At 45.0% G+C, this 24,663-nt stretch overlaps 1 protein-coding gene across 8 annotated transcripts in view; it reads left to right on the top strand.

The window, feature by feature from the left end:
* Nucleotides 1-24,663, top strand: part of ATP8A2 (ATPase phospholipid transporting 8A2) — a 309,878-nt gene that overhangs the window by 284,579 nt on the left and 636 nt on the right. For all 8 annotated transcript variants that reach the window (XM_068671922.1, XM_068671930.1, XM_068671958.1 and 5 more), the window contains 2 exons: nt 2,734-2,838; nt 17,859-17,950. In XM_068671922.1, coding sequence (XP_068528023.1) covers nt 2,734-2,838; nt 17,859-17,950 — 197 coding nt within the window. The remainder of the gene's footprint in view (nt 1-2,733; nt 2,839-17,858; nt 17,951-24,663) is intronic.

Here is a 24,663-nt window from a genome sequence, read left to right as displayed (position 1 = left end):
GATACCTAAAATGATGATGATGATGAAGAGCCCCAACAGAGGTGACATCATGCTTTGAGAAAAGCTTGTCAATATAAACACACTTCTCCCAGGCAAGTTCTGGTCTCCAAACCCCCTAAATAGCCTGCTAGGGCTGTGATGTGAAGCTGTGTGCTTCCCTGGCTTGGAAGGAGGAGAGCCACCCAAAATGCAGAGATAACCCTTTAGCTGTTCTTATGATCTTAATACCACAGCGTGTGAGGGAAAGGTGAGTCTGTCTTTATGTAACACATCACATTTCAGATGAACGGTAACGTTGAATACAAGAGCTCATAATTTATTGAGGGCTGATCACGTATCTAGGGCCACTTGTAAAGTACAAGATAAAAGCTAAGACTTCTACCTGTATTTTTGTGTATCAAAAGTTAACAATGTGCTATCATGAAAAAATCATGAAGTATCCAGTCCTGTTGCCAGCAGTCCATGGAATATTTGCAATTGACTTTGATGGGAGCAAGCCCAAACTCTGAGGCAATTGTAATGCCTTATTTTAGTCCTTGTTCTTGGGGAAACATGTGGATAGGTCAGCTCAGGCCCTTTTATAAATACTTAATTACTGAGTCTGCCATGGCTGTTCTTGTTCCAAGTGAAGGAGTGACTCAGTGCATAACAATTACCTGGGTGCTTATGGCTGCTATATGGATACCCAGCCGTGGCAGTCCGTGTATTCCACCATTTCACATTGCTTATAAAATGCTTCAGTACCCCTGACTTCAGGGCAACATTTTTTCCGTGTTGTGAAATGGCTATGCAACGGCTGCTTTTGCTATGCTTTGTTGCTCAACTTCCATTTGGTTAAATTTTGAATTTGGCATTCACTCTAGGGGAAAAGAAAATCATCCCAAATTCTGTTGGGTGGCAAGATAAACAAGAAACTTTGGGGGAGGAGAGACTGAATAACTTGCAGGTTTCTGCGTTCTTCTCCATGGGGAGAACAGGTTTTGAAGGGTTTTATAAGTTCCAAACATACTCAGTCTTCAAGTTTACACTAGCAGATATGGCCTCTTTAAAAGGCAAAAGATGTGTTCAAGGTCAATGTTTTAATGTATTGACTCAAAGAGTGAGTGCGATAGTGAAGCCAGCTGTAAAGGCTGTAAGAATGAAAAGATCCCTATAGTTTCCCATTCTCAAAGAGTAATCATTAGCCTAACTAGTTATAGTAGCTCGAATCTAAGTAATTTTTGTGCAGCTGTGGGTAATCACATTCTTGAGAGAATGAGTTTTATAATATACTTGCTGCTGTGTTTTCTCCTACCATAATTTATTGGCATTCCCTTGCAAATTATAATCCTTTGGTGGTTTCAACTGGGTGCTCATCTAAGTACATCCTTGATACCACTTTTGCCTCCAGATTTTTCAATGCTTCATCTTTCGCTGTCATCTCTTTTTTTCCTCTTAAATTTACATACGTTTTGAAAAGTGGCTTTCAATTTAGCTTGTCATTTTGGGACATTTGAGGCCTAATTCAGCACCACAAAGACCAAAGTACTTGGATAACTCAAGATCAAGCCACTGTCATCTACAGTAGACTCAGAAAAGATTTTGTGGTCTTTGTTTTTTATACCCCATGGAAGGAGTGATAAGAATCAAGCTTTTTAAAAATAAATGCACCTTCGATCTATTTTAATTACATATGCACCAGTTATTACTTTCCTGCGAGAGGGAGGTAGACATTTGTGTTTTGCATCATTGGTTAAGGGTTATAGAATCTGCATGCAGGAATTTATAAAAGTTAAAGACATTTTTGCTACCTCTAGAGTGGAAGAATATAATTTTAGTGCCATGAAGTGAAGCATGGGGTGTCTTAGCCTACTGGTTTCCATCTTGTTTCCAGGCTTATGGTGCACTCACATGCAAATCAATATTATCTCATGGGATACTTGTCCTCCTTTAAGTGGCACAAAGAGGAAGCTGTTCAAAAACTACCCATTGGAGAAAGATCCCTGTGTTTTGTATTAGTGCTTTGTAAATGTCAAGACAGAGGGGACTGGGTTCTCCTTATAACAGTGTAATTTAATAATAATAGTACTGGAGTAGGAGGTGAAACTGAAAAAAGAGTCCTAATCACTACAGGGGCAACATTGCTTTCCAAATTTTGGTTACGTATGTTATACATACATTTCTCTTTGAATCCCCAGGCTGAGAAAATAGGTCACAGCCAGGCTTGGTGCTGTCATCTTGAAAGCTCAGTGGGGAGAGCAGTGCCTTTCCAAGTCGTGTGAGACTGATAAATGAAAATAAAGGGGCTTGAATGGCAATTATCATCTGAGACTCTTCTCGGGTTTTCAGAGCAGTGCAAAGCATAGCTCAAAAGACAGAGAGGAATCAGGCTTTACTGCCATGAATATTCAATGAATCCCCCTCCTTTTGTCTGAGAGCCCGGGTCCTGAGCAGTCCCACAGCAGCGGTGTCAGCGCTCTGTAGCCTGATAGCATTGCTAGCTGGTTATGTCGTGAGAGTTGTGTTGAAGCAGACAAGCTCTGCTGAATTTGAAGTCATTCTGATTTCTCATTTCTTACATAATATTTCTTGCTGTGAACCTTGGCTGACTGTTCATACGCATCCACTGCCTTATTTCCAAAATCCTATGAAGGGAGAGCCCTGCTCCCGTCTTCAGAGAAGTAAAGTTGGGCTTTTGTAACAACACAATGTTCATGTGGCTTTTTGTATGTTTCTCTTGTCTTTGTGGTACAGAGCAAAGCACACCTACCATAAAACATTGCTGGAGCAAGTTCAGGAGTTGGAGATGAAGACGAGAGAGCTGGGAAAAGCCATGCTTCGTGACAGTAATGGAAAGAGGTAGGGCAATTCTATGCCGATGTTTAAAAAAAAATTACTATTCTCGCCCTGCCTGTTTCTCATTCATCATTCAAATCTGATTGCAGCCAGGGTAAAAAGGCTTCTGTCCTATATTATTCAGTTGTTGTTGTTCTGTTTCATATTTGCTTGTTGCCCCCACCAAAGCCAACCCTTCCAGTTTCAGTTCTCCTGCGTTACTGCTGGGGGCCTGCATTTGGAAACTGCAGCTCAGTCTCTCGCCTGGTGACACATAGTGCTATTACCTGGCCACTGGGCTAGACTGGTTTTGTAAGGAGTTTATTGCACGTATTTTCCTTGCCTTCAAAAAAAAATAAAAGTCAATCTGATCACCACGTTAGGGGAGGGAACTGTTGGTGACACAGGATATGAGGAGAGTCAGACTGTACCTAAAAGGAAAACTGGCTAATCCGGTGTTTCCCTACAACTTCATTCATTCTCACCTCAAGGTTGGGATTGTGTTTTTTTTTGTTGTTTTTTTTTTTTTCCTGCTTTTGCTTTTTTTCGCCGCAGTGTACAGGCCCCTGCATTCAGGGTTCTCAGTTTCTCGTTGTGCCTCTTCCTTGTAGCCACACCATATGGACTTGAACATATTGCTATTATTGAATCCTTCATTGTAAGGGGAGAGTTTGTGTTGTGTGGGAACTTTTGTCTCTTGTGAAAGAAGCCAAAGAAAATCACAGTGAGGCTTTTGCATCCAACAGTTTCATTTACCATCGTAGAATGTGGTTCTGCATCAGCTAGTCGGAAAAGCTCCCCGAGTTCAAAAAGGTTTTAGAACTAAGTCTTCTGTTCCCTAAACAATATGGCACCACATGACTTGCTAAGAAACTACATGATCATTAAACTGGATTTTAGCAAACCTTATAAACTAGCAAACTGAGTGGAATGGAGCTTTTAAAAGATTTTGTTCTTGCAGGGCAGGGTCATCCTTTGAGCCTTTGATGTCTATTCTAAGGTAAACTAATTGCCATATTGTAGCTGCTGCTAAGATGAGTGGATAGTAGATTTTTCAACTGAACTTTTGAGTTAATAAGCCCTTTTTTTAGGGAAAATTATCAGGGAGTGAGTTGACCAAGACTGTGGTAAACTGAAAAGTTTTAAAAAGATGCTTTTGTGAACTTCAGTATGTTTGTAAGATGGCCATAGCGATCAGAGTGTGCTTCTCACAAGCCAAGACAAAGTAAACACAGTGTTATTGATTAAAATCACTTCAAAATGCTTGATGTGTTCAGGTTTTATTTCAAATTATTTCTCTGCTGTGACTTTTGGGTACTGCAGAACAAGGTGTTCAAGTTGTACTCACTTGCAGAAGTCACAAACTGTGTATCAAATCATTTAAAAAAAAGAAAAAGCAATCTTTGCAGAGCTCCTCAACAAAGACAATGTTCTACGCCACGGTTAAAAGCAACAAAGCTGCCTGAAATCCACCATTTAATTAAAAACGGGCCTTGCTTTTAGAGGCCTGAGCTGACACCGTGAAGCCAGTTGGAGCCGAAGTGCTTGCTACCAAGACCAGGTTAGCCTCCCAGCCAAAATGCACAAAAAGTGCAGCTTTGTGTTGAGACTTGCTGATGGCTGGGCCACTCAGATGCCAGGCAAGTGGGATCTGTTCCTGCTGAGCACCGGCTGCTCCCAGACACGTGGTTCTGATGGCAGGAGCTCCTTGGTGCTGCTGTGGTTCCTATCCACGTCTAGGACAAAGTTGTGTTTGTGTTTTCCTGCCGGTGTTAAGTGCCAGCTGCTGACAGCCACGTGGGAAAGCGAATCTGCTTTTGGCACGCTGGCTCCGTGGGCTGGAAGGCAGGTTGATGCGCTGTTAGCAGTGACAGAGACAGTTGGCATTTAATCTGTCTGTAAGCACGTGTACGTGTCCCCCAGAACTTGATGGGATTCTGCTCTGTTTACACACTGTCCTGACTTTTTGTGAGTTTAATGGCCATGCTGTAATTCATTCATACCCCGTGTGTTTTCATAGCCTTTTATTTTATTGCATTCTCACTGCAAACTCTTTCATCTGCATTCCTCCTCCATATAGCTTCACTTCATTCTCGCAACGCTTGCATGGAGATGATGTAAGGAATCCCTTCTGGCCCTCCTTCCCCTTCTCCCTCCCCCCTTCTTTCCACGCATTTGTTTGTTCTCCTTCCTAATTGCTCCCAGATTTTCTGGGTGGTCCATCTGTGAACTAGATAATGGTAGAATGCTTCTGCCTGCTAGGAGCTGCTGTGCTGTGCTTGTGATGTGGCCTCCTGAGTGCTCTTCAGAGTCGCGCTGCCTTTTATCTCTTTTGTTTGTCTCCTGGCTCTTTCACACCTGCTTGAAATCCTGCGCTTGTCCAAAGGGACGGGTGAGGGTGGGAAAGAGGCAGAGAGGGACCTTACTACACTTACAGCATCTCTGGTTCGTAATATTTTCTACAAGCATCCTTGTAGAAAGGAGGAGTGCCAAGATGCGTGCCCTGCTCTCCCCTGCTGCCTGCAGACCCGCTGCTCTCAGGGTATTTCTGGCGGTGTGACATTCAGCAGGAAGGGGGTGGTACCACAGTCCCCTCACTTCTGATGGAAAGAGGAGAGCTGTACTAAAACTGCACAGGTCTGTCCGTCACCTCTAAGTGCCAGCGTTAGCTCTGGGCTGGAAGTGTTCCCGAAACCACAGCCATTAGGTGTTGGTTTGTTCAGGCAGCTGTGGGAGATAAGCTGGCTGTCGTCAGGGCCTGGTTTCCTGTCACACGTAGTGGACACTATTTTTGCGCGGTGTTTTTCACAAACAACAAAAAAAATCACACCCAATTACAGATAAGAGAGGGATTTAGGGAGCTAATTGCTTTTATCATTGCCTAGACCTTTGGGGAAAAATGAGGTGCAAGATGGGGATGGATTATTCTGCTAAACAAAAAGGGATTCACGAACCCCGGAAGGCAGTGAGTGCATGGAGACGTGCTCAGCAGGGCACCAGCACTTGAAGTGGCTCAGCCAAATTTCTGTAAAGCAGGAGGGGGACAGCACCTGGGTCCTCCCTGCAATTTGGGTAGGAGAGCTGGGAGATCTGCTGGTGCCACTTGGTACCCAAATACCCACATCCCGCTTCAGAAGGTCTTCACCCTGGCAACTGTTCTTGCTAGAGACATTTTTCTAGGTTAATAAAAAAAAATTACTCTTAGTGCTGGTTATATCCTGAATCTTAGTAATAACTTTGAGCAGTTTCTGAAAGTTTGTATTTGCTTTTATTGATCTCTAAAAGCAGGTGCACGTTTTTGCCTTACCAATGGTAAGTGAGGAAGCAAGTGGTAGAGGGGGGATGGTTTTAGCAGGGAAGAGCATCGATAACTTGAGTGCTACATCTGGGTCCCAAATACCTTGCAAATAACACTAGTGTGATGCTTGAAGGGATGATATTAAGTGCATTGTTCTGAGATGTGGGGTCATGATCTCATTTTTTTCTCTGTATCGCATCTGGACACCTAAAACCTTGCTTTTATTTTTCTTGGAAGCTGCAATGATCACAAAATCAGAAGATTCCAGGAGCGGGGGATTTAAGCAGGGGAAAATCCCTTGAAAACCAGCAACTCCAGAAATTGTTTGAGAAGCAGAGGAAGGAGCATGCAGTGAGGGACCCCGTGCCACACTCACATGCCAGCTTGTGGAAGATGAGTGCCCGCGTTGGTCCTCCCCAGCCTGGCACCCAGGAGAGCGGGGCTGGCACCCAGCCTGGCTGCAACGTGAGCGAGCCGTGGTGCAGGAGGGGAGAGGGCTGCCTGGCACTCTCATGTAACAAAGGGCAGGATTTAGCACCAAATTTACATGAATTCAGAGAGGTGAGAGGGGCAGCTCCTGTGCCAAAGCAAACAGGGACATGTGGAGACACCTGCCCAGCAGAGCTAATCATGTTAACATGCGAGATTTACACAAAGAAAACAAACAGGTTTTCGACAGATTTGTGTTCAAAAGTGGCATTGAGTTCAGCTGCAGGGATTTTTTTTTGTGTGTCTTGAGGTAAGTTTACAGCTAAGTCTTGGCTCATAAAGGGCCAAATCTTCATTCACTTTTCACTCCATCTAACCTCGCATTGAAGTCAGCAGGAGTTCAGGGGGAGTAAAGCCCGATTAGTGACCAAAACAAACTTTATTTTGGAAACCCACATCACTTCAGTGCTCCGATGGCCCACGAATGGCGAGCAAACAAAGCTGTGCAGCACAATCTTTGTGACAGTAGCTTTCCTGTTGCGGAGGGTTTCTCTGCCTTGGGCTCCCATTTGAAAGTAGCTTTTTGGTTGCTTTTCTGTTCCATTTTGTAATCATTTGGTGGCTGGGATTAGGAGAGTATTTGATATTGATGATACTTGAGCGATGCAGCATGCTCTACAAGGAGCTGAAGGTCTGTCTGCACTGTTGTGGATAAGTGCTTGCATCGGCAAAGTATTGGGAGCAATTTCTTCAAATTATTTGGAAATTTTGGGGGCAACGTCTTTTATTTAACAGAGAGCTGAACTAACTGGTAGAGCTGCAGCTGACAAGGAAACCCAGCATCATGCTTTTGCACAGTATTTTTCACAGGATGCCTTTTTACTCATCTACTTTGAGAAGTGTGCTGACGAGAGCTCGCCACCTCTTTCCTCTATTTCCACTTTGTAAAACAAATGCTGGTTTTCAGAGTACCCAAAACTGCAGTTCACCTCCTAGTTTTTCTGCTGTTTGTCCCCTTTGGTGGAGATCCTCTTTCACTGAAGTGCTTTTCACCAGAGCTGCCCGTTGCTGGAGTGAAACGCGTGTGCCTGGCTCTCACCCTGGGCGCAAGCTGTTGTAGTGATCTCAGCCCAGGTTTTATGTGGTGGGTGAGGGCAGACACCTATCTCATTTCAGTAGCGGTGGGATGGGGTGGGCAGTTGCTCACTCAGCTGGCACAGGAGCTCGTGGTGGAGAGCTGTCCACCCCGTGGGTCCATGGGGAGAAGGGAAGCCTGGTGTGGGTTTGGGGCTGCACACACCGCTGAGGGCAATTGAGCCTCCAGTCTTGCCTGAGCGGGAGCAGAAATGCTAAAATTGACTTATTTTTCCTCTTTTAACAAACCTGTGAATGAGCTTGAGGACCTCATCTCCTCATTGCTGAGGAAGAGGCGAGTGCTTTCATTCAAATCAAGAGGAACGAGGCGTGGGCTCGTTCTATTTCAAAGCGCTTTGTCTCTTCAGTGCTGCAGTCCAAATTACATCCACTCCAACAGGGAGACCGTGCCAGCAAGGCCCCTTCGCATCAGCAGGTACAACGAATCCTACTTAAAACAAACTCAATCTTGCGTTTTCAACCGGGTAAGCAGCACTGGATGTTTGGAGCCACGTCCTTGCTTCGTGAGTGCGCTGACTTTGGTGTGTGGGTATGCAGGACCGCGATCTGCATCGGGCCCATCAGTGCAGCTGAGCGTAAAACGAGGTTGAAGAGGGGAGAGGTATGTTTTGCTTTTGAGGTTTCAGGGGCTTTTTTATCAATTTTTCCAGATGGTCTTCACACCATTTCTGGAAAGGAAAGGCGAGATTTCTCCACCAGCGTACGCAACAAAGTGACTGGCATATTTACGATTTTTCCTTGCAGCTTTACTAGTAAAAAGATATTAGACTCCTTTTACTAGCAAAACACACATAAAATGATATCAGTGCTTTTTTGTTAAATTCTTTGATTCCATATGGTAGACGTTCATGTGTGGTAGATGGAAAATGCTTAATTTAGTTTTATTTTACACTTGTCCCTTCCCCTCTCCCGCCTGCCCCGTGGCAGTAAAGAATTGCCACATTACTTCCTCGTTTTAATAAGTACTGATAATTTCTGGCATTTTTAAGCCTCATATGTGCGAGGCACTTACAAGTTACCAGGACTGGTTCTGCTTTGAGCAGGGCAGTGGGGCAGGGGTGGCTGGGAGCATGGGGAGGAGATGTCAGGATCTGGTGGGGGGGATAAAGGAAGGATTACCATGCTCCTGCTGGCACCGGGGACCCAAGTGCTAGCACAAACCAGTTGGAGCTGACGTGCCCCTTTTCCAGTGCAATTAATTATTTCACATCCTGATTGTGCCTATCACGTAACCGTGAGGGAGATCCAGCGCACAAATAAGGTTAAAACCTGGTGACCTGGAGAAGGATTTAGGGCTGTGATCAAATCTGCTAGCAAAGTCAAAGTTGACGGAGGTACAGTATCAGCACAAAGGCCAAAATGAAGCTGTAAATTGAAAGGGAAGATTAGAAAAAAAAGAAAAAAAAAAAAAAAAAAAGGAACATAACAAGACGAGTTAAAACTGATTAAGGGGCCAGTCTCTCTGATGCCTAATCCTGAGTTACCGGGTTGGGCACCAGGGATCTCAGCAGGGGAGAGAAGAAGAAATCTTCCCTCTAGGCTGCACAGCAGGAGACGTGCTCCATAACAACTACTGCAGCGTAATGGCTTCAGCAGTCTTGCCCTGGCTCCTGCCCTGGCTGACACATCTCTGAGGAGAGGCAGGGCAGCAGCGTGCCTCCTCTGAAGGCAGGCAGTCGTGGCAAAGATTAAAGTGCCGAGTTACTTCTAGCAAGGACGAGAAGACAAAAAGTTGTACTAGATATTGAATGCTTAGTGGACAATTTCAAAATACTTAAGCTTAAAGAAAAACAATTTGGTTGGTGTTTGGTTTTTTGTTTTTTTCCAAATCCACCTAATGTCCTGGGCTTTGCTCTAAATTGTATCCAGACAGTTTCAAAGCTCATCAGTCTTTGTTGTTGCTGCAAGCTGTTATTCTCCTTTTCTTTAGGGGAAAAAAAAATAGAAATAGTGGAAAAGGTTTAGAGTTTTTGAACACAAGTTATTTTATGTTTACTAAAAATGTGTTTTAAAAATGAATCAAAACACTACACCTGCGTGTAAAGATCAAGCATGGAAAACTTCAACCTCCAAGGTGACAACTCCTGAAAAAATATGAGTGACGAGGAAAAGAATGTTACGATTGCAGCTGTATTGCCACCTTATCTGGAGAGGATACGACCGAGCACCCACTAGAGTAAGTGCAAAGTGAGGCACTTCAGGACGAGAAGTAAACAGCACTGATACTGAAGGGAGGGTAGTCGAAAAGCAGCAAGTCATACTTAGCCTTTTTTGCTTTTCAGAGGTTTAAATTGAGTCAATTTCCACATTTTGGAAAGGCTGAAGGCAAAATTGAGCAGCTTCAGCTTTATGTTAACTGCCTTGGGACAGTTGACAGTGAGGCCTAGGCCTGCCCCTACCCCCAGGTTATGAAATGCATAAACACGTGCTAAATGTTTCCAGTGCTTCCAAATGGAAGGCACTCTGAGGAGAGAGATCTCATTTATTATTTTCTTGGGCTTGTTGATTTTCAGAGAGGCATGTGATGTTTTATGTCTGATGGTTTTTTTAATGGTGCTTTTAAAATGTGCTCGGTAATACCACCTTCTGTTTGAAGTAGGAGGGTTGGGAAAGTTTAGGAACAGCAGCCTTGAAAATGAAGGCTAGACTGCATTGTCCAAGTGATTTCGGAAGTCAAGGAAGGAATCTGTTTGGTTTTTCTCCATTAGGACATCAGTAATGACAAAAGAAAATATAAATCATCCTTGCTTGCCCTCCAAAGGAAAGCTTTGTTCTCCTTTTAGCCATACGACTCTAAGGACCAATTTGAAGAGGATTTTGTGGGCTTGGAGTGGAGAATTTGGCCCCAGAACTTAGCACACGGCCCTGGTGTTGCACGTGGGGTTGGCTGAAATCCACGATGTGTCTTGGCCCATCCGCTGCTGCGAGGTGGTTCTGTGCTGGCACAAGGGGGTTTGACCCATGGATAGACCCATGTGCACCTGGCTGGGGGCCTGCTGCAGGCTGGCTTCTGTGTATGCAAACCTCTGAGATATGATGGGAAAGGAAAGCTTCTGCTCTGGTAGAGTATCACGCTACCAAACCACCAGCTGTGATGGCATTTGAGAGGGCTATGGGTTCGTGTGCCCTTGCAGGTGCAGGGCTGGTGTGGTTCCCAAATCATTCTCCACCAACCATGGTCATACAGTCCCATCCTTGCCACAGCTCCTCAGCTGGATCATCTCAACTGATCATGGCTCCACAGGACATATGAACGGATGAAAGGATGTCTTTGGAGCTTCCACTGAAGCTGTCTGACACTATTTAACCTCCTCACACCCAGGCAGGATGGACAGCTTGCAGTGGCTGTGAGCAGAGCTCAGTGCCACGCGTTGCAGACCTGGGGAAGTCACCACTGCTTGGCTGCTCTGAGTTGGCCTTGAGAAGCTGTGCATCCAGACACATCTGATGCTTAAATGCTTGGCTGGATAATGTCAAAAATAACTCGTAAAGAAGGCAAGCTCCTTAAAAAGTCACCTTCTGTCTCAAGAAAGAGAGTTCTCACCTGTGGCAGACATGTACTTGGGAAGCAGCTGAGGAGAGCTGCTGAGGTAACACCACCTGGAGGTGTTACCCCATGGCAGGACGCAATGCCTGCAGCTTCCCTGGGCAGTCAGCTCTTGCTGAACCCTTAGCCAGGACTCGGCACTCCCTAGAGCCTGGCTGTGTTGGTGCAGGAGTCTCCTGTGATAGGTAACTTCTGGCACCTCTGGGCCTGCAAGTGGTACAGTCCGCGCTTCCCTGTGCTTGGTCTTGGAGACCCTTTGGTTTTCTAGTCACGGCCTGGTTTTGGTTGATGGCTCACCAAGTATTTACAGAAGGCAGAAGGGGCTTGGATTTGGATGTCTCCTTATTTCAACTGCATCCTGAGTGATAAAGCAGTGTGTGCGGACACTGGCTCAGCAAAGAAAATGCTGATTTTTGTTTTGCCACTTATAAATCTCAGACACTTCCTGGTGAAATGCTCCGGAGATTTCCTTTGATTACACTGCAGCTTCATTATCAGGAATGCCTGTTTGCCTTGTAAATTAAAAAGACCTCCTACCCTGATTGACCTCATAGTAAAACATTCCTGCAATCCAATGACAGATAACCAAAAATAACATCTCCCCTTTGTGGATCAGGGCAGAGAAACCAGCAGAAGACTTCAGTTGCTCCTTTGACTACTCTGTTGGAGGGCGATTTCTTTTTGTGACACCTCCATCCTCTGGGCTTTGGAGGCCTTTTTGCTCAGGATGCTACTTCCACGTGCACAGCCCTTTCTTCCAAAGCCTTGGGGTTGTTCTGGGTATGTGAGTGTACAGAGTTTTGCCAAATCCTCAGCTCGGTGTGACTCATGTTTGAGAATACTTGCACGCTTGCTCGATTTTGAGCTCCTGGTCTGTAAGCAAGTTGTTTTTTCCATTCTCCCAAGTCTGTGCTCGTTGTCATCTCTCTGCCCACTGCATAACTCCAGTTTAACAGCTCCAGGCACAGCCTCTGCCTGGCTCACATTGCTCTTTGTCCATTAGAGCCGTGACTGACACTGCTTCAGCAGTGTTATGGAGCACTAAAGGTGAGGGACTGGTGAGAAGTGAATGCATCCTCAGCAATAATTGCTATGTTCTAGCAGCTGGGGAGGGGTCTGTGGCCCCCCCCCCCCCCGTGCCAGGTCATCCTGATGTAAAATTCATCACGCCTGAACCTCTAATTAACCTCTAGGAGAACCTTAATGGAGTTTGAGAAGCAAGAGATTGAAATGAAAATCAACAATCTGCTTGTAAATGGCTCGGTGATTGATTGATCAAAGCTGGAGGAGTCTGGTTGCGTCAGACCTTTTTTCTTCCTCTTCATATTTTACGGTGATGCAGCTTTCAGAGACAGAAGCGTGTCAACAGAGAAACAGCAAACTCGTGTAAATTACTGTACGGAACGTATGGAAGAAATTAATTACTATGTTTTATTTCTAAATTCTGAGAAGGGAGAGAGCAGCATCCTTTTCACCCCTCAAAATGAAATCCCCAGTTAAAGATGTCAGGGACAGAAACTTCTGATCTTTTTACTTGTTCAGCCACACTGGATGTGTTGCTTTTTTTTTTTTTTCTTCTCCCCTTCCTCCCTGCTGTTGTAGTGCAATGACAGCAAGTTCCAGGACGTCACCTGCACCAGGAGGTGAATGCAAACAGCTAGGGCTGCTTGGACGACAAGATGCTTAACAGAATGTGATAGTGGGGAAGAAAGCTGCTAAATAAGGGTTTGTCTTCTGTGCCATTTGAAGGTGCATATGGGTAGGAGGAACGCTGTGGAATTAAGGGCAGAATTTCAGCCTGAGCTTTGCAGGGTTTTCTGGTTTCAACCAAGCTGTACAAAGATTTATCTGCTGCTAATGCCAGGGCAGGAGCATAGGACAGAAGAAAAGGTGGTACAGCACCTGCAGGCAGCAGGGCAAGGGGATTTATAGCTATGGAAATGATGGGGAAAACTTCCACGTCCTTTCTGGTCTTGTGGGCTTACCCATGAAGCTAACACTGGGTGTGCTGAACTGAACAGCCGTGCCTCTGCTCTGGTTCATTGGGTGCTGTTAAGGTGGAGGGACAGCAGCTGGGTTATAAGCATTTCTGTGTTTTGTGTAGTTTTTAGTAGCCCTAGCTAGGCTTCAGTAATACCTCAAGTCTGCCTTCAAGAAAGTGGAAAGGCAGGAAACAAAACCAGGTCATTTCAGATGTATCTGACCGAATTCTGAATGATCCAGAAGGGCAGCAAGTTAAAAACAGCAGCAGCTAAGCATCTTTGCCCATTTGGCGTGCCTGTGCCATATATCTCCACTAGTCCATCATAGCAAAAATGCAAACTCAGAATCACAGAACCACAACTCATTTCATAAGCGTTTGGTTCATGTGAGAGAAGAGGAGGGCTTGACTTTTTATTTGTTTATTTATTTTTAAGCTAAGCTCTGCGTATGTTTTCTCAGGGAAGATCCAGTTTTAAGAGACACCTGCATCCACTTTAACCTTCCCTTCTTTGTGCGTCCTGCTTTTGCCACCAGCCAATTAGTGAACCGGGGAGGACATTCTGGGTCAAGCTCTACCAAGTATGGCAAATCCTCATTAACACTAATTAGTGCTCAGTAGGTTAATTGGTGGTGAAGCTCATCTTTTTTTAATTACTTGAGCAAATGAGCCAGCGGGACCTTGTGGTCAGCTTTGAATTATTCTGTTTGTTTTGATGCTCCTCATTTGAATGTGCAAAGCCAGATGTTTGTTGCCTGGATTTAAGCTTTTGTGAGGAGCGGGAAGAGAACACACAGAAATAAAATGAAAGTCCCTGTTGACACCTCAGAGCAACTCAGATATCAAAATGGAAGAGTTATTTTATTCATGGAATGGAAAATGCTGTTTGTTTTGAATTAACATGGCGCTTTTAGTTCACCTTTTAATTTGTTATCCACTTAATGAATTTGTGGGCTCAAGTCATCTTGGCCCTCTGAGGAAGCCATTGAAAGATATTCCTTGCACCAGGTATTCTTTATTAATGATAACTGTCTGGTTTTAGATTACCTGAATAATTACTTCTTTAATCATTTTTAATAGTAACCCTTAGAATTGGGCCATTTTTCCTAGTTTTTGTTCTGAACTCCTGTTTATTTTTTCTAGTACCAAGCGTTTTGTCCATGTGCTATGTCCTTTGTGTAATTACAGATAGATGTCCCAGACCCCTTCCGAGGTCACCAGCCAGCCAACTTCAGCATATTTCACTGTCACTTTCCAGGTCACTGGCTCCCATCAGGATGTCTGGGTTTGTGATTTCTTTCCCTCTGACACCATTTTTAGGTCTTGAGTATAAACACAACTACATCCAATATTCGGCACGTGATCCTGTTAACTTTTATTCTTTTGCTGTGATGCGTCTGAAGGTGACACCCTTAGACCCTGGCGGGAGGACTTAGGCACTGGCTCGCAGTGACTGGAGAGCAGATTTAACACTTAGAGTCACAGCTCGTGCTCAGAATTGATTTACAAGCAATATTTTTGTGGGCAAGGACTAATCTTGTGCCTTTGTGGGATTCTGAGGTCGTCACTAGTTTTGCACCATAGTGGGGGATGACTGAGAAGTCTTAATTTTTTGTTAACCTGATGGCAGAAGAAGAAAACCTCTTCTGAAAGCAGGGACTCGACTGGTATCAGTGCAAACACTTTGGTGTGGTTAAGTAATCCACTTAACTTCACTTTATTTTTTTTTCCTTTCAGGGTTTGCATTGGGAGATCTAATATCGGTTAATAAATCAAATACTTACCCGCTTCTGAAGAGCTGTGTTGCATTTACTACTTTGTATTAAGAGCTCATTTGATATTGCTTGACTGGTCTTGACTTGCAGCGTGTTTAATCACCGCTTGCACTTAAGCCACAAATGCTCTAATTCTGCCTCGAGATTTTCTTCCTCTGCATAGATGAGATCCAATATAATTTCCCAAATGGGAAAAACAGATGTGACTGGAGTTTTTGAAATTGCTGTTTGTAATTAGCAATATCAAAGATAGTCTGGCTTTGGCTTCCTTAGAGCTGTACCGTGTCACTCATGTTCAGAGGTCCCCTGACAGCACGTGTTTCTCCCCACGTTGTATGTAGAAGCCCAAGGAGCTAACCATGAACGGGCTGTAGCAGATAACATCTGGTGCTTCAGCTGGTGCTGTAGGTGGGCTGAGAAAAATTTATCCATCATGCCTTTTGTTGGCTTGGTTAACTCAATTCTCAGTGTCCGAATTTTGTGGCAGATGTTATTTATTTGTCCCTTAGAGCTACCATTTTTGATCAGTGCAAGATCCCAGTTTTAAGTAGCCTCTGTTTCTCCTGCTAAGATGGGTGGACCCAGCCTATGAGTTCTCCTTTACCTGCAGAAGATGGGCAAGTATGCCACTTGTGTCATTCACAGGCCAATTTTGATTGTTTCACTACCTTTCGTCTGTGCACTTCCAACCTACCAGCAGTCCTCTGCAGTCAGCAGGAGGTTGCTCAGCAGAGCACTGCTGGTTAGTACATGCACCAGTAACTGGATTCTGGAGGTGGTCAGCCCTGTAAGCCTACGTTTAGAGAAACCTCATGTCTCACTTTGTGCCTACCTGATGGACCCTGTCCTCTGTAGTACACTTTCTATTCTGCCTGCTTAGAGCAACTGGATTTTTCTTTATATGCTTGATTTTCTTTTACTCTGACAGTCTTTTTCTTTTTTAAGTTGGATCTTCCAAGATCTTCAGAAGCTTCCACAATGTAACCCTGTTTTTAGTGGAAACTTATAATCCTTTCTTCTTTGAGTGCATGCAGAGCGTAGAATCCAAGAGCTCTTAAAATTTTTTTGATGCTTTCAGTAGGTATCTGTAGTTTTGTTTCCAAATCTGTCATCAACTTCTATTGAAGGAAAACACCACCTAGGAAATACTACTGACTTCAGACAGGGAAAGCAGCCTGGTGTATCTGTTGTAGGTGTGATCCTACTATGGCAAGGGAAGGAGGAGAGACCAAGTGTCTGAAAATACTGACAGCTTTTAAAGATTTTCAAGGAAGGGTCCGTAGGATGTACAATTTCCTAACCTGGGTGGCTGGGCTTAGAGACCACAGCAAAAAAAAAAAAAAAAAAAAGAGTGGGGTGGGGGAGGCTTGGAGGATTCCTCCCTTTCTTTCATGGGCATCTAGTTACACACTGAGCATGGTACTGCAAGTCTGGATATTAACCTAATGGAATATTAAGTGGCATATAAGCCTGTGTGGCTGGGTTACACATTGTAGACGTCTCGGAGACTCTTTGCTTACTTTCTTGTTTGAAGTCAGCAAATTGCTTCAATGAAAGGGAGCTGTTTGTGGAAAGCTGTTGTGAGCTTGTTGGCAGCAGCAGCTGTGCTTGTTGGGATTTCCATTTCGTATACCAAATATATGTGAACTTGTAATCTAACCCAAAAAAGAAACCAACGTACACCTTTCAGATGTGTATCTACATGAGCCACGTAACCAGTGGAATTAGTTGTGAATGAAGGCATGAGAAGAACAAGCAGACTCTGGAAATGGAAGCGGGCAGTGTAAATGTGGTGTGAATGGGATAGAGGCACTGCCAGGGGCTGCACTAGCAGGCAGATCCTTTCCGTGTACTATGTCCATCTCAGTGTTCGGAATAGGTGTGAGACAGGGGGAAAAAAACATCCCAGTCCCTCAAACTGTGAACTAAAATAGACTAATATGCATTTCTTAGTAATCTGATGTACGACAGTCACTGGAGGCCCCAGTTCAAAAAGGTTTGGATACCTGCACTATTTAAAACCCTATTGCACTTTATGCCACTTGCATAGGTAGTTATGTGCTTTGAAAGGTCAGAACCTTAGCTCTTGTCCATCTATTTTGGCCTTAAAGTTCTTGAAATGAGTAGTTTTTGTAAAAAACAGAGTGGACGGTAGCTCTAATGACTTGTATGTGTGTGTTAAATCCAGTCAGTTTTCTCTTTCAACTGATTGAAAGGCTTATTCTATTTTTCACCCAAAGTTTATGTTTTTACTTTTGGTAAATTCAGGCCTTTAACATGAACTGTGTAAACCAAAGGGGGCTTTTAACCAAAAACTGGATAGAAGGTTTTCTTTCCAGTGTTGGAGGTGAAAATGGAAATGAAAACATTCTTCAGAAGTCAAAATTAACAATGGTGCCGCCTTTGTTTGTGTGGGGACGTTTTGTTGGTGTGATAGAAGCCTTTTACCATGTGTTAAGCCCCAGTTCATTGTTTTTTCTCTCTAAGACAATTTGTGGGTGCTTTGGTTTGTGTACATAATACTCAGAGACCTCCTTTTAAATGTTCCATATTGCTTGGTGTGTCAGCAATTTGATATGGCTTGTAACATTTCACCAACATCACGCATTCAGAAATCACCATGGTCGTGATATTAGGGATGGACGAACTAAACAAAAACTCTAAAAAGTGGCCTTAGGAAGGAGGCGTTTCCATTATTGGAGAGTACTCTTGGTAGTGTGCAATTACAAAAAATATATCATGCTGCAACCATCTCAAATACTGACAAAGTCGAAGCTGCCAAGTACTGTGAATATACTTGACTTTTATCCTGAAATTACCTGGTTACTCACTGATGTATTTATTTTTTCTCTCCCTCAGTGTGAACGAACGTGATCATTTGTTAAAAAGGCTCGGCAGGAAAACTCCTCCGAGCCTTTTCCGTGCTCATTCTGTCCAGCAAAGTGTCTCACGTAAGTAATGGTTGGCGTATGCGTGTGTGTTTCACAGCAGTCAGTCCCAGATGAGTGAAGCAAAGGGTGATTACTTTTTAATTAAATTGTAGGTAGAGATAATCTAGTGCAGAGGCTGAGCTGCCAACCAAGAGACATGCATTTGGAAGTGGAATTAGTGTATTTGGCCCTAGGCAAGCAGAGCTCAAATGCGGGTAATTCCCTGGGATCCAATCAGCAGGCCCAAATGACAAAATCCCAATATGCAGATTCTCGACATGTAAAATCCTGATGGTCTCAAGAATGCTGTAAAACCAAAAACTCTGCAGGATAAAATAAATGTTGTGATAGAGCCTTGCCTACATAGAAATGGCTGCTTTATGAATCCAGTCTCATTAGCTGTGGTTAGCTGAGAATACAGGGATATTTCGGGGATGCCACTTGGGAGCTGTGTATGTTTCTGATGAGGAAAGCCATGGCATGCAGAGCTGCCTCGCTCCTCTCCCTCTTTGTCATCCTTTGGGAGGAGAGAGGCAACCTCACACCTTTTCACTGCTGCTATTTGGAATAAATTGCACGTTGAGGTCATCCATTTATTCATCATCCTGGAGGAACAAGACAGGCCTTTACCTGCTAGACCTGAGGTTTTTTTTGCTCAGCTGACTAAAGAAATAGCCCCAGCATGCAGCACTGCTGCTCGCAGGGCAAGGGGCAGGCACGCAGGATTTGGGTTTTGTATCACTGTTGCAATGAGTTACACCTTTGACTGTTTAGGAATCCCAGGAAGCTAATTGGAGTCCACACTCACTTGTTGGCTGTGTCCTTTTCTGTGGCAGAAATGTTGTGGTTCGGTCATGGAAGCAGGGCTGGGATTTGAGAACTCAGATGCCTGAGGTGTTCCTCTTTTCTATGGGGAATTAGTCCAGAGTGGGTGGGACAGTGACGGATCTGCTCGTCTTTGTCCTTTGTAGAGCAGCTGTAAGGCTGTTACTGTCAGAGGGATATAGGGTCTTTAGTAATCAATCCCATTGCTCTTGGCAAAGGTGATGGATGAGCAGAGCAGCCCTGTGAACCGTCTGCTTCTTCCAGGTTTTAATCCTTTGTGTCAAGGAGCCAGGGATGTTGACTGCAGCTCTGCTGTGGGCACACAAGCACGTTCCTTGAGGAAATTCCACAGGAGATGATTGGCAGAGCAAGTCAGTAAAACACACAAGTAAGTTGCTGTCGAGGAAGTCTGCTGTAGAGACTTAGCACAGTGCAAAAAGGAGATGCACCAGTAGTGACAGCTCAGGCTTGATATCTGCTTTTAGTTTGGTAGAACACATCATCGGGTTGTAGGTAAGTGAATAGCTATTGGGAAAGAAAAACGGGATATCAAAATAAGCCCTAATTTCGATAACCAGCTTCCCTATTAAATGCAAATGATTAAGTGCTAAATGAGTCGGGACGGGTTACCGTCAGCCGTCTGCTTTTCTCATGAATGTAAATTCTGATTGTGAAACTGCTAGGTTTGAAAGACTCTTTTTATGGTGTATCCATGATTCTTTAAAGCTTCTGTCATCTCTTGTCAAATGCTATTTTCAAATGTTGCATAGCTGCTGCATGTGCAAGGCCATGTGAAATTCAGGGAACATGTGTGCTGTTTTCACAGCCCTAAATTGTAAAAGTGTTTACTAAATGCTAGAAATCTTCAAAGCCAAAGGATTGATGAATAGGGCAGTTGCCTTGACTTGCTGGGCCAATATCTTAAATCACACTACACGCACTCTGTTTGAAGTCTTGAATCATTCGTGTGTTATTACCAGGCTCCAAGTTCCCAGCCTGCGAAGGCCACTTCTTCCAAGAACTGCTTGTGTGACTTCAACTCAGAATCTGACACTTGCATATAAAACATGAAAATGGTTTGTTTAGATAGAGCTGACAAAGGCTTAAGCAAATCAACTGCCTTGGTCCCAGTGAGGAAGAAAAATGAGGTTAAAATTCCTAGCACAGATTGTAAAGATGCAGCACTAGCTTGAGATTCACTTCATTTTGCTGTTGACGACAACAGTTTCCAGGATTTTGGTGAGGAAGCGACACCTATAAAACTTCATTTCCAATCACGTAGAGATTAGTTAGGTGCTAGAAAAACATCACAAGGAGTTTCAGAGCTACTTCTAGTGGTTTACAGGGTCCGAGGGGAAAAATGTGGGGGTAAGCCTGCGCAGCCCTGTGTCGGAGGATAGAAGCTCACTCGGTGTGCCTCATGGCTTGCTGTTGGAGCCATCCCCTACCCAAAAGCGTTAGCACAACACGAGACTTTATGGCATTGTCAAGATGCTTTCAGTGGAAGAATTGTGTATGGTTGTCCAGCCCACGTGCTGAGGCCAGACCTTGGCAGTGGAGTCTTGGTGGTGGTGGTGATGGCAATGACTTCTTCTCCAGGCAAACCTTTTCCAAATCTCCATCCAAGTTAATGTTTCCTTTTTTTGTTCTGACTTTGTGAAAGTAGCATCTCCTTTAGGCAATATCTGTGAATACCTGGGGTGGTTTTACCCTGACAGCTGAACGCCACCACAACCGCTCTCTCACTCCCCTCCTCAAAAGAAAAGGGGAAGAAGAAGGTATGATGGAAAGGAAAAGTCTCAAGGGCTGAGATAGGGATAATTCATTTAAAGAGCAAGCAAAAAAAAGCAAGCAAAGGCCATGAGGAAGCAAAAAGGAAAAAAAAAAAACTTAATTTTCTGCTTCCCATCCATGAGCGATGCTTGGCCATGTCTGGGGAAGCAGGGCCTCAACACACACGGTGGTGATTTGGGAGGACAGACGTTTTCACAGTAAAAGCTCCCCTTCTCCTTCCCCTTTCCCAGCTTCTGTGGCTGAGTGTGACACCACACGGTGTGCAATATCCCCCTGGTTGCTTTAGGCCACCTGCCCTGGCCGTGTCCCCTCCCCACCTCTCTCCCACCCCCAGCCTGGGGCTCTGGGGCCTTGCAGGGAGTCTTGGTGCTGTGCCAGCTCTGCTGGGCGACAGACACAACACTGGTGGGATATCAGGGCTGGTCTAGCTACAAGTGCAGAGCACAGCACATCTTGGGATGCTGCAGGGAAGGTTAACTCCATCCCAGCCACAGCCAGTACAAACCTGAGGCTGTCCTTGAGCCCTTGACCTCCTTACATGACTGGCCTCTGTCACCTGTGTCCCCAGAGCCTCGCAGCAGGACAGGAAGGGTGATGCTCTCCCACTTGCTCCCTGGCTGGCCCTAAGGGATGCCTGATACAATCCCTGCAGCGCGGTTTCACTCCTGTAATTCAGAACAACCAGCAGTGTTCAGTCATCCTGCGTCTCCACACGCTCTTAAAACCAGAGCTGAATCCCGCTCTCTGCTCTGGCAGAGCTCCCCCTGAAGTGCCGAGAGCTGTGCCTGGACGAGGATTGCTGGGCTTGGCCCAGATTCCCTAGGCTAGCAAAGCAAATCCCCCTTCCCTTGACAGAGCACGGTGATTGCACAGGGTAAGCCCGAACGCAGAGCGTATGGTTTGCACCTTATTAATCAATGGAGAGAAAGCACCTGACAGCTGAGCTTCGTTTCGCAGTATGGGGGCTGGCAAATAATAAATAATAATAATGTGTTCATGCTGAGGGCTCTAATCCCACCATTTATTCTCCACCAGCAGACACCTTCTTCCTCTCTCTTTTCTCCCGGTGCATTTTGATTTGAAAAACAACAGTGTAGCAGCTTGAGATGCTTTTTAAACTCCGTTTCCTCTTACCTTGCATGTGTTTGAAATACACGTTCTGTATTTTTTTTACAAGACAGCCACGTATTTGGTGAATATCAAGTGGAGTTGCAACCTTTTAAAATTGATTGAAAAATAAATTGGAATAATTAGCTTAGAATCAATGCCGTGGCATCGAGCTGTGTTTGCTACGAGGAAACACCCATAAATTAGCGTCTGGGAGGACAGAGATGGGACCATTTGTTAGGAATCCCTCTTGGGTCCTTCCGAAAACATGGGCATAGTTTATCAGCAGGGAAATGAATGATTTCTGTAAGCATTACTCAGAGCATTCAAGATTTAAAGCAGCTCTCACTTTCCCAGGATAAGTGGGAGAGGGTTCCCTGAGAAGGCAAAGCTGAGCTAGCATTTACTGCTTAATTGGTCGATGTGAACTGCGGCATCGTTAAGTCTCCTTAAAAACAGTGCAGAGTCCAGTGTTGGGCCAGAGAAGGAATTTGGCTGGCCAGGTAATTCCCTGACGTTGATTTTCACTTTGTCAGAGAGATTTTGGGATCTTTTGATCTTGGCAGCGAGCTGTTGGGATGGCACAGCGTGCTCAGGGCGTACACGGGGAGGCAGCTTCTGTAACCCAGCATTGCACAGATCAGAACAGGCATTGCAGGGAACAGAAATGGATCCTGTTCAATCAGAAACCTGATGGACACCAGATTCTGATCTGCTAATAGAATATCAAAGCTTAAATAAAATAAAAAGGATGCTTTTAAAATTCAGCAGGTTGCCCGATAATATCTGGTACCAGTGAAACCTTAGATCTGATGAGAACGGGAATCTCCTCTGAACGAGTGAGCCCCACTGACAGATATCTGTGAGTGCTCCTTTTCCCCACTAACAGAAAGGCTCCGAGTACAAAGCTGCTTCCTTCTGCGAGGGCCGGGAGCGGGTCGTGCCCACAAAGCCCCCAAGAAGCGTGCTCCTTGCTCGGGCTGGAACAATGAGGGCCTTGTTCCCCGGGCAGGCTCCTAGGTGTGGTTTTAAAACCCGAGTTGGGGGAAAAGTTCAGGCTTCTGAAAAAAGTTCCCTGGTAACTGGCAGATGGAAACTTGCATTGTTTTGGGATGGGGTCTGAAAACAGTGGAAATGGAGAAGCTGCTCAGGGAGCCTGGCTGGGAGCTGAGCGGTCCCAGCGTGTCCTGATCCTGCGAGGCACGGGAGCTGCCTGAGCAGCCCGAAGCTCCAGCGTAATTGTAATACAAATCAAAAAGCATAATATGAAATCATCTTCCTGCCTGGAGATCAACACTAAAAGCTTCCAGCACGCTGCCAAGTGTCGAGCTTTGACTGAATGGAGGCGACGTGCAAGTCTGGGGGTCGCAGCCTTTCCCATGATGTGTGCCCAAAACTCTCCCTGCTGGTATGTCGGAGTGGATCGAGGACGTGAGAGTGTACGCATGCCACTGCTGTTCTTAACCATTGGTCATCTAATGCAGCAAAAAAATTCAGGCTAAGGTGTTTTGTGCTGAATGACCTACGTACAGCAAAGCCACTGTGATGCAGAGCAGGTTATGGGGCACGGCTGTCAGTCTTTTAGGGCTTAATTTGGTGAAAGACTATGAGATTGACTTTCCATGGAGAATTTTGCCCAAAAGCTAGCAGCGTGCTGGCCCCTCGAGTGGAACAAGCCCACTGGAGGTACTGCTTTAGGTGTGAACCCCACCCTTTTTTCAATGAAAGCCTGTTTTGTAAATATTTCCCTTGCAGTTATCCAGCATGCGCCTACTTTTTTCCAGAAGTGTTTGCATTTTCTGAATACATTTCGTGAACCTTCAGCTAGAGGCAAGAAGACCCAACCTGTACCTCTGCAGCCCTATGTGTATTGGCAGGGAATTGCTCGTGGAAAACAAAACAAAGTGCTGCAATCAGTCTTGCGATCGGATCAAAGCTCTGACAGGGCTGCAGTCGCTCCAGGAGGGGAATGTGGCCGCAGTTAGCTCTGGGTGCTGTGTTTCTGCTGGAATCCCCCCCGGCTGGAGGTGAAGGTTTCTTGCTGTGCTTGCGGGTCACGTCAGCTAACTGCTAGCGTGCCCTTCTGCTAAGGGGGTGCACGGTCTGTCCTGTGAGCTCAAACGGACAGCAAAGGCCCTGGCTTTTCCAGGGATAACCCTCTTCCACTTATCCTGGGAAAGCAAAAGTGCTGGGGCAGGACTGCAGATTTCACCAGCTCCCACTCCCAGGGCTGCCTGGGGGAGATGGCAAGGCCCCCACCCCTGAGCCGTGGTGTCGTTCTTGGGTTCTCCTAAGCAGAATTCACACCCACTAGCTCGTCCCTACTACAAAGCCTTACCAGGTTTTGCATAGCCTGTGATTTTCCCTTTTCTCTGTATTTTGAAGCTATTCAAATCTCCCCTTCTCTTCCATTCCGATTACCCATTTTCAATGAAAAATGCTTTTCCTTGATGTCACAGGGACTGTTATACTTTGCTCTCGTTCCCTGTTCAGAATTTGTCTGCAGGCTCATGTCTGGTTTAAGTATTGCGTGGTGTTTCACCATCTCAGCCCATTAGCTGTCGTGGTTGTTTTGTAATGCAGTGTTTTGCAGATGAGGTCCGAAATGTCATTTACCTTGTCCACAGTACTTTGAAAGAAGTCAGACTCGTTGCTCTTTTCATCTGAGTAATTTCTAGGGAGACCACAGGACTGTGCTAGCTAACAGGATGCCCTTGTGCAAAGCAGAGACCTCCAGCGTATGTTGAAGTTTACCCTATTCAAGATGTAGATTACTGGCCAAGAGAATCGAGGGTTTCTTGGTGTGACTTGTTGGATGGCACCTAGAAGCGTGTATAAAAAAAATCCTGAATGGAGCTAAGATGTAACTCAGAGACAGTTGTAGCATAAACGTTTCCATGTTCCTTCAGGCCAAGCAAACAGAGTCAGCCAAAAATGCAAATCTGTGTGTTAAGTCCTTAAAGCTCTGCCACTGCGGGAGTTAACCTGTTACCCAAAATCTATCTGAA

The sequence above is a fragment of the Anas acuta genome, chromosome 1 (genome assembly GCF_963932015.1).
Source record: "Anas acuta chromosome 1, bAnaAcu1.1, whole genome shotgun sequence".
NCBI classification, from domain to species: domain Eukaryota; kingdom Metazoa; phylum Chordata; class Aves; order Anseriformes; family Anatidae; genus Anas; species Anas acuta.
The sequence above is the reverse complement of the archived record's forward strand: the minus strand, read 5'-3'. Positions and strand labels throughout refer to the sequence as shown.